Below are 10,000 nucleotides of genomic sequence, written 5' to 3'. Positions count from 1 at the left end.
CCTACTGTTTAGAGTATACTGAATTCTGTCACTTTGAAAAGATCAATAAGAAAAGTAAAATAAGATTAAAAGAAACAGGCAGCGGGTGGGTTGTTCAGGTGGCCTGGGAGAACAGAGCGTTTATATAAAACACATGTAGACACACTGACTGGTCGTGTGGTTTGTGGACGACATGTGAAAGAAGAAAATGGATCATTTCAAGCGAATCGAGATTTATGTTTTTCTTTTTATGCAGGAACAAGACTGGAGATGTAAAGCGTGTGTGTGTGTGTGTAAGACGTGAGGTGTGTTAATTGACATGATAGCTGATGTGAAATCCATCAGATTGAACAGATGCTGCTCTGAGATACGATTTCATTTTTGTGTGTTTATATTTAACTTTGCTTTTGTCTCTTCTGACACCAGAGTGTGTGTTGGCCTTCAGGCACACTAACACACACTATACAACACACACGCTCATGTATAAGAGCCTCAGATCGCAGGACAAAAGGTGTTGCCGCGGGCAACCTGCAGCTGTAATCAGATTACTGTCACACACATAACAAGTGCTGCGACGTGAGGGTGGAGAAATGTGATTGGAGATGGTTTGTCAAAGACAGAGAGAGGAAGAAAAGAGATGAAGAGAGAGAGAGAGATGAGGGGGAGGAGAGAGAACGACAAGAAAGAAAAGAAAGAGAAAGAAAGGAGGAGGAGGTGGAATCGTTTCTTTTCTGTTCGTTTCTTTGGGGAATTAAACAATACTGCAGTGTGTGTGCGTGTGTGTGTGTGTGTGTGTGTGTGTGTGTGTGTGTGTGTGTGTGTGTGTGTGTGTGTGTGTGTGTGTGTGTGTTAGTTTCCTGTCCGGCAGGAAATGTGACAATACTGCAGTTTCGCCATCCACACCCTCAATGTGTGTGTGTGTGTGTGTGTGTGTTGTGATATATGACTTATGTCCTGAATCTGGTTCCCTTGAAAAACACTATTGTTTCCATTGTCCCTCAGGACACAAACACTGTTGAAAACTCACTGTGTTGCGTTCAGGTGCAGCTCAGTGTTTCTGTGAACCAAAAACACAGTCTGTGTGAATTCTGACACCTGCTGGTGGAAAACAGAAAGTAAACTGTCCCTCTGCTATTGGCTGGTCTTTGGTGTCATCAGAATCCGCTGAGTCCGTAGAGTTTACGTAGAGTTGGTAGAGTTTACGTAGAGTCCGTAGAGTTTACGTAGAGTCCGTAGAGTTTACGTAGAGTTGGTAGAGTTTACGTAGAGTTGGTAGAGTTTACGTAGAGTCCGTAGAGTTTACGTAGAGTTGGTAGAGTTTACGTAGAGTTGGTAGAGTTTACGTAGAGTTGGTAGAGTTTCCGTAGAGTTGGTAGAGTGTACGTAGAGTCCGTAGAGTTTTCGTAGAGTTGGTAGAGTTTTCGTAGAGTTGGTAGAGTTTACGTAGAGTCCGTAGAGTTTTCGTAGAGTTGGTAGAGTTTACGTAGAGTCGGTAGAGTTTTCGTAGAGTTGGTAGAGTTTACGTAGAGTCCGTAGAGTTTTCGTAGAGTTGGTAGAGTTTACGTAGAGTCCGTAGAGTTTTCGTAGAGTTGGTAGAGTTTACGTAGAGTCCGTAGAGTTTTCGTAGAGTTGGTAGAGTTTACGTAGAGTCCGTAGAGTTTCTGTAGAGTTGGTAGAGTTTACGTAGAGTCCGTAGAGTTTTCGTAGAGTTGGTAGAGTTTACGTAGAGTCCGTAGAGTTTCTGTAGAGTTGGTAGAGTTTACGTAGAGTCCGTAGAGTTTCTGTAGAGTCGGTAGAGTTTACGTAGAGTTGGTAGAGTTTTCGTAGAGTTGGTAGAGTTTTCGTAGAGTTGGTAGAGTTTTTTGGAGTCGGTAGAGTTGCCATAAAATTCTGTAGATTCAGTCTTTTTCTGCTCTTTTTGTTCAGCAGACTGAAACTTTAATGAAACTGTATACCAGAAGTCGTCAGGAAGCTTTAAATCACCGTGGTAACAAGCATTGTTTATGAGACAACTCCTCTCCTCTCTCATACAGACAGCTTGTATTTCTTTGCAGAATTTATTTTCCATTATTATCAGTTTACAGACAAAATTATGATTTTTCATTTAGAACTCAGACTCTGTTTCCATTCGTTTTCTGTCCTGATGTCCTTTACCCACATATAGGATTTAACACCTGCACAGACAGGACGACATGAATTATCAGTTTAATGTCAGACTGTTATAAAGTTACAGCCTCTACATACAGAGAGAGTTAATAAAAATGAAGGAGAGCGTGATGGAGTGGAGGAGAGGCAGAGCTGACCTTTCTGTGGAGCTGAATAATGAACCAACAGATGGGTGAGAAGACGAGAGCAGTTTTATGTGTCGAGGTTGTATGTGAATAGAAATCCAGTCAACAATCTCCAACAATGTCACCCCTCAAAACTAAAAGCTAAAATTCTCAAAAAATCTTGAAGGAGTTCTGTAGTGAGTCAGTCCATAAAGTAGTTAAAAACAGAACGGTCCAAATGTTACTATACACAAGCGACTCCAAAAACGCCGGATCCTACATTTCCCATAATGCAACTGGATAGTATCTTTCTTTATAGCCTCCCTGTCTGGTAAACAGCCACATCTCTCAAACTCCACAGCTTCAGTCACAGTCATACACAGACTGTTAGACATTTGTAGTCTGACTAACCAACTGACTAACTGACTGATTAACAAACATAATAGTTAGCTAAGTAACTAACAGACTGGCTGACTAACATACCAATTAACTAACTAACCAACAGGCAGCTTAACATACTAGCTAGCTTACTAACTAACAAACTGACTGACTAAGATAGTTGTTTGCTATCTAACCAACTAACTAACTGCCATCTAGCTAACTAAGTCATTAGTTAACTAACTGACTGACTGATTACCTTCCATATTAGCTAGCTACTAAATTATCAACTGAACGTAGCATAGCAGTTAGTTAACAAACTAACTTACTGATGGACTGACTAACATACTAATTAGCTCACTAATCAAAAGACAGCCTAACATACTGGTTAGTTAACTAATTAACTTACTAAGAGTAGTTATCTAACTGACAAAGTGATTAACTGTCTAACACACCAGTTAAATTAAAAACTAACATACATACTAGTTAGCTAACAATAGCTTACTGTCTGGATTTGAAACCATTCAACCTGTCTGTCTGTCTGTCTGTCTGTCTGTCTGCAGTAAGTACCAGGTGGTGGTGGAGGAGGAGCGCCCCCGCAGGCAAAGGAGAGGTACTGCAGAGATCCTGCGCTGTTATCCGGTGCCCATTCACTTCCAGAACGCCACGCTGCTCAACTCTCAGTATTACTTCAGTGCAGAGCTGCCGATGAGCGAGCTGAGAGCGCCGATGCCCTTCTGTATCGGTCAGTCACTCACACAGGCCGCTAGCTGGTCAGTTAGTTAGCTAGTTAGTTAACCTGTTAACCTGTTTTACCTGTGTGTGTGTGCAGGTGATAACCGGACCTACAGCGGTTACTGGAACGCTCCTCTGCTGCCTCATAAGAGTTATGGGATCTACTACCAGGCTGTCAGCACTGCTAACGGGGTGAGTTCACCTGTCCACAGGTAATGCTGTGTTCAGACTACCGGGGCCAAAGCTACAACATGGCCATGTTGCTCAATAGCTCATTGACGTAACATAGCGTCAGCTAACTTAGCTAAATGACACAGTACACTGCGAGCCATTGTGCATTTTTCAAAATGCACGTTACATACCTGGTGCTCTTGTAGCCAGCCTCTGCAAAGGTGCATTTATTTTTGTTGTGGTAAAAAAAGGGTGGGTTAAATACTGCGAACTGGCTAACAGCAAGAACATGTATTTCTTCCATATCTTTAGACAGAATGGGAGAGAGAGGGACCGGTGAAACAAAATCAGATGATTGGTGGACGCTTTACCTCATTGGAGCGCTGAAAAAAGTTGAGGCCAGCTCAACTTTGATTTGTAGCGCGTCACGCCACGCCCGTCACCCAGTGACAAGTGTCGGGCGTCAGTTTGTAGCTTCATGTCACCGGCTTCCATTGAAAATGACTTGTAGCCTGATGCTTTGTTGCTGATAGTCTGAACACAGCTTAACACATTCAGACACACACATCAGACATCTGATGATGTCACTACAATGTGGTGTCCGTCTCCAGCTCCATCATCACCAGTATGAGTGCTGAAGCTCCCACTAAAGCTATAAGTCTCCAGGTGGAAGTGCCCAAACTACCCAACCTCAACACTAACACAGTTAGTGTCCTACACCTCATGTATTTTACTCAACAGTTTCACGTTACCTCGTGATGTGTCCTAGTTACCATAATTACCACTTTCTGACAGCATTCACTTCAACATCCAACAGGTGTCTTTGGTTTGATGAGGTTAGGCACAGAACTTAGTTAAGGTTAAGTAAATATAATTTGGGTTAAAATTACAACCTTGTTAAGGTCAGGGAACCGTTGTTATTATGGTTAAAGTAATAACCACCTGGTAATGGTTAGTGAACGATGGTGGTCATGGTTAAAAGAAACCACTGTTGGTTGATTAAGGGGCTACAACCTTAGCCCTACTTTTTCAGCCTGTATTTGTTCACATGTAGTCAGACTGTCCCATCAGAGCAGCCGAACCAGCAGTCAGCAGCTCCTGTCTGCAGTGGACCCGTGGACGGACAGACAGCTGTCTCTGGATCACTGTGAGACTGAAGGAAACTTAGAAACAGCAGGATTCTCAGGCAGGTTCTGCAGCTAGGAGGAGCGGCTTTTTTCTAGTTTGAAATCTGAAGTGTAGAGAAACATGCTGTTTATCACGGAGGAAACAATGACTGAATTTAGTTTGAAGGAGTGACGGGTATCAAGACGTCCAGTCACACTGTGCCGCGGAGCTCGACATCGACTGTGTGACAAAATCACACACTATGTTACAACAAAGGTTTCATTAATCTGTTCTGTTCTACAGTTTTCTTTCAATTTCCTTCACTCTTTTTGTTCTTTCTGTCATAAAAACCAGAGAAGCGAAACAGAGACAGAGAGGTCACACACTGATATCAGCATGGACTGTACCACACACACACACACAGACACACACACACACACACACACACACACACACACACACACACACACACACACACTGTTTAATAGGAGTGGAGATAGTTCCAGCAGCCTGACCAGTTACACTAATAGGCTGCAGTGGGGACCGTGTGTGTGTTTTGTCACGTATGTGTGTAAAAAAAAAAGATAATTGTTCACTGTTACACACACACACACACACACACACACACAGATCGTATTGTGTTGTGTGTTAATTATTGACGCTGGGAGGTTTAATTGGTGTGTGTGTTGAATAATGCAGCAACAGTAGTGCTTTTTACTGTCACCACGCCGCAGAGACACACTGCTGCTGTGTGTGTGTGTGTGTGTGTGTGTGTGTGTGTGTGAGCATGAATATTCATGAGCTCTTGTGGTTAATTTGTCGTCTGTTAAAACCAGAAAGACACAAGATGTTCTCTCTCGCCTTTCACCAAAACCTGTCTCACTCTGTGTGTGTGTGTGTGTGTGTGTGTGTGTGTGTGTGTGTGTGTGTGTGTGTGTGTGTGTGTGTGTGTGTTGCTTGTTAAATGCCAGCACAGGCACTGATCCACAGCCATTTTCCTTCTGTCCGCTCTGTTTACGACGAGTGTGTGTGTGTTTCGTTGTGTGTTTCTGGAGAAAGTTGCCAGACGTGACAGCTAATATGTCGGCATCTGTGTTGACAGAAAACTAATTTGCTTCTCTGTAACAGGAGACGAAGATCGACTGTGTGCGGGTGGCCACTAAAGGTAAGAAAATGTAGTGCATTTTATTTTGAAAGGTGTTGAGTATATTTAATGTTTAAAACAGATTTTGTTCTCAAAAGTATTCAGTACTATTTTGAAAGGTTTTGGCTACATTTGAATTTGGAAGGTGTTGCATTCGAATTGATTTTGAAAGTTTTAAAGCATTATCATAGACTCACACTTAAACTTTGAATCCCACAGAAAGAAGGTGACCAAAGCAGAACAAGAAGAACTTGTTCATGCGTTTATTTCAAGCAGATTATACTTCTGTAATGATCTTTGTCTCACAAAACAATCCATTGATAAACTACAATTAATTCAGAGCTCTGCTGCCAGGCCTCTAACTAGAACAAGAGAGAGAGCGCATATCACCCCAGTTTTAGCTAACCTGCACTGCCAGTGTCTTTAGGATAGATTTTAAAGTTCTTTTACTTGTTTTCAAGGCTCTTAATAGTTTGGGACCAGCCTACATTACTAATTCTTTGTCGTTTTATAATCCTTCACGACCTCAGCCGTTTTTAACTTAAGAGATGCAAGCTCTGTGAACATTTTTAAACGACAACTGAAAACGTACTTATTCAACATTGCTTTTAACTAAACTGTCCCTCTTTGTTTTATTCTTATCATTTACATATTTCATTGTTCTTAGGCCTTCCTCTGTTTAATTTCTGTCTTCATATATTCTGTTGTTCTTAGCATACCAGTTCTTGCTATTTGCTGCCTCTTTTGCATGTTATTCATTTGATTGCTTGGTTTTATCGCACAGTATTTGCACGTGTTTTAATTGTTTCAATTTAGAATGACTTAGATATAATGCGTTTTATTTTGAAAGGTATTGAATAGTTTTATTTTGAAAGGTGTAGTGTACATTTAATTATGAAAGGTATAGAGTACATTTTACTGTGACAGGGGTTGGGTACCATTTCATTTTCAAATGTACTCTATAATATTTAATTTTGAAAATGTATTCCGTTAGTAAACATTTTTGCTATAAAAGTTATTCCATACCATTTTATTTTGAAAAGTGGAGAGTACATTTTATTTTGTACTCTTAGCAGTTAGCATCATTAGCTGGTTGGACCCAATTTCTGGTCTCTGCTGAGTCCTTGTTGAACTCTGCTGACTGCTGGACTGGATTTAACTACTAAATAAGCTGCTAGCTAGCCAGCCAGTCCTTTCTGTGTAATGAGACACAGATGGCAGTTAGCTGTTGGAGCGCTAGGCTCATGGTTAGCAAACTGCTCCCATCCAGAGGTATAATGGCTCACAGATGGCTGCTCATCCCTGACAACTGTCCTTCACTTTGTCCATCTGTCCTCCAGAAACAGGACGACGTGATGTCCTCTGTAGACAGACGAGCACACCACACAAATAAAACACACACTGAACTCTATGCGACGCTAACGCTAGGCTAACACAAGGCTAATGGCTGGGACTGTGGGTGTCCAGAGAGCTGTTTAGCACCGCAGCTAAACAAGCTAAAAACACAGTTATCTCCCCTGATGAACATCCAGGATTATCACACACACACACACACACTCAAATATACACACACTCACATATATACACACACACACAAATATACACACACACACTCAAATATACACACACACACACACACACACACACACACACAAATATACACACACTCACACACACACACACAGTAATTGACTGTTCTGGCTTTAATCAGCTTTTATTGGAGCACAGTTCTGGTGGCTAACGACACCAGATGCTGATTGGCTCTGCTGGTCCCCTGGCACCTGTCAGTCATGCTGCAGCAGCCAACCAGATCTCCCAGGGGGGTCCCCCCCCCACCTCTCCCCTCTTCCCTTTCAGAGTACCCACGGTGCCTTGCAGCGCTAACAGTGAGCAGAGCTGATGTGAATGTAGAGGAGAGCTGAACGTCTGCTGAATGTTAACTGGACAGTTTAACACAGAAAACACAGATTCAAGCTAAATGATTTTGTTTTATTCTGAAATAGCAGGAAGGTCTGAAACTCACACTCACTCACACACACACACACACACACACAAATCACACACACTCACTAATAAAGCCCCACAATCCCATTCACCTCACACATACAATTAATGCAAGTTTCACGACGCTAAAGGGAGGAAATACACATCTAGGAGCAAACAAACAAAATGTACAGTGGTGTGAAAAAGTGTTTGCCCCCTTCCTCATTTCTTGTTTTTTTGCATGTTTGTCACACATAAATGTTTCAGATCATCAAACAAATTTAAATATTAGTCAAAGATAACACAAGTAAACACAAAATGCAGTTTTTAAATCCAAACCTACATGGCCCTGTGTGAAAAAGTGATTGCCCCCACCTGTTAAAACATAACTGTGGTTTATCACACCTGAGTTCAATTTCTCTAGCCACACCCAGGCCTGATTACTGCCACACCTGTTCTCAATCAAGAAATCACTTAAATAGGACCTGCCTGACAAAGTGAAGTAGACCAAAAGATCTTCAAAAGCCAGACATCATGCCGAGATCCAAAGAAATTCAGGAACAAATGAGAAAGAAAGTAATTGAGATCTATCAGTCTGGAAAAGGTTATAAAGCCATTTCCAAAGCTTTTGGACTCCAGCAAACCACAGTGAGAGCCATTATATACAAATGGCGAAAGCATGGAACAGTGGTGAACCTTCCCAGGAGTGGCCGGCCAACCAAAATGACCCCAAGAGCGCAGCAACGACTCATCCAAGAGGTCACAAAAGACCCCACAACAACATCCAAAGAACTGCAGGCCTCACTCGCCTCAGTTAAGGTCAGGGTTCATGACTCCACCATAAGAAAGAGACTGGGCAAAAATGGCCTGCATGGCAGAGTTCCAAGACAAAAACCACTGCTGAGCAAAAAGAACATTAAGGCTCGTCTCATTTTTGCCAGAAAACATCTTGATGATCAAGACGGTGTCGTCCCTCATTCGTCCAGGAGTGTTCCATCGTAGAAAAGGTTTCAGTCGTAGTCGTCTGGACACTATTTTCAGAATCAAGACGTCTCGGCTCCCATCCGGAAGTCATTCTCAAGTGTGAAAATGGTCTGAGAACTCAGAAATGTAAGCTATCTTCAGCGAGGTGAAGATTCTAAGTAGAGAGAAGAATTGGTTTGAAAGAGGAGTCAAAGAAGCCATTTTTGTGAAAAAAGAAAACCCCTCTTTGAACAGAAATGGTGGTCTGAGATTCAACCTGCCCAAAGTTTACCACAGTGTATTAGCACCGTGGTCAAGCCAATCACATGCTAATCAGGTACTTAACAGTGATGAGGGAGGCGCAGCCAGAAAACAACAGGCCTGATTACTGATTACTGGGCCATCATGGAAACAATTAGGTCAGTTTCAGGTGAAACTAGGCAGGTAAACAGCAGACACTCAGGTAGACTCCTTCCTGAGGGCGGGGCTTAAGCAACACAGAGTAGCTTAAATTTCTGAGTTCTCAGACCATTTTCACAATTGAGAATGACTTCCGGATGGGAGCCGAAACGTCTTGAATTTGAAAACATTGTCCAGACGACTACGACTGAAACCTTGTCTACAATCTTGATGATCCCCAAGACTTTTGGGAAAATACTCTGTGGGCTGACGAGACAAAAGCTGAACTTTTTGGAAGGTGTGTGTCCCGTTACATCTGGCGTAAAAGTAACACCGCATTTCAGAAAAAGAACATCATACCGACAGTAAAATATGGTGGTGTTAGTGTGATGGTCTGGGGCTGTTTTGCTGCTTCAGGACCTGGAAGACTTGCTGTGATAAAAACACAGCTCCACAGTGCTGTAAAAGTGTAAATTTCATATATAGTATAACACATGGTATATAAATACACATATAGTTTATGTCTCGCTGATATACAAAGCATATGTTACTTATATGTCCAGCATATACAAGTCTAAGTAATGAACATTAAAACTACTACGGGTTCATACTGAGCAGTTTAATCCACCACATTGTTTAAGTATTATATCTGCTACACATCAGCACAAACAGTAATGTTGAACGCCTCCTCTCTCTCTGAACTGCTGCTGCTTCTCTGTTTGTTTGGTTACTAATGTCTGATGATTCATTGATTGATTGGCTGATTAACGAGCTTCTCTTTCAGGTCTGTTGCACAGCGCTCTGCTCTCCTGTCGGCGGCGTTTAAAAGCCTGTCGATATTTAGACAAAGAAAGATTTCTACAGTAGAAAA

At 42.0% G+C, this 10,000-nt stretch overlaps 1 protein-coding gene across 1 annotated transcript in view; it reads left to right on the top strand.

Annotated features, from left to right (window-relative positions):
- Positions 1 to 10,000, top strand: part of LOC122867087 (receptor-type tyrosine-protein phosphatase mu-like) — a 152,199-nt gene that overhangs the window by 79,024 nt on the left and 63,175 nt on the right. The window contains exons 15-17 of the mRNA XM_044177454.1: positions 3,191 to 3,372; positions 3,460 to 3,554; positions 5,769 to 5,805. Of these exons, the coding sequence (XP_044033389.1) occupies positions 3,191 to 3,372; positions 3,460 to 3,554; positions 5,769 to 5,805 (314 nt within the window). The remainder of the gene's footprint in view (positions 1 to 3,190; positions 3,373 to 3,459; positions 3,555 to 5,768; positions 5,806 to 10,000) is intronic.

The sequence above is a fragment of the Siniperca chuatsi genome, linkage group LG19, assembly GCF_020085105.1.
Source record: "Siniperca chuatsi isolate FFG_IHB_CAS linkage group LG19, ASM2008510v1, whole genome shotgun sequence".
Taxonomy (NCBI): domain Eukaryota; kingdom Metazoa; phylum Chordata; class Actinopteri; order Centrarchiformes; family Sinipercidae; genus Siniperca; species Siniperca chuatsi.
The sequence above is the reverse complement of the archived record's forward strand: the minus strand, read 5'-3'. Positions and strand labels throughout refer to the sequence as shown.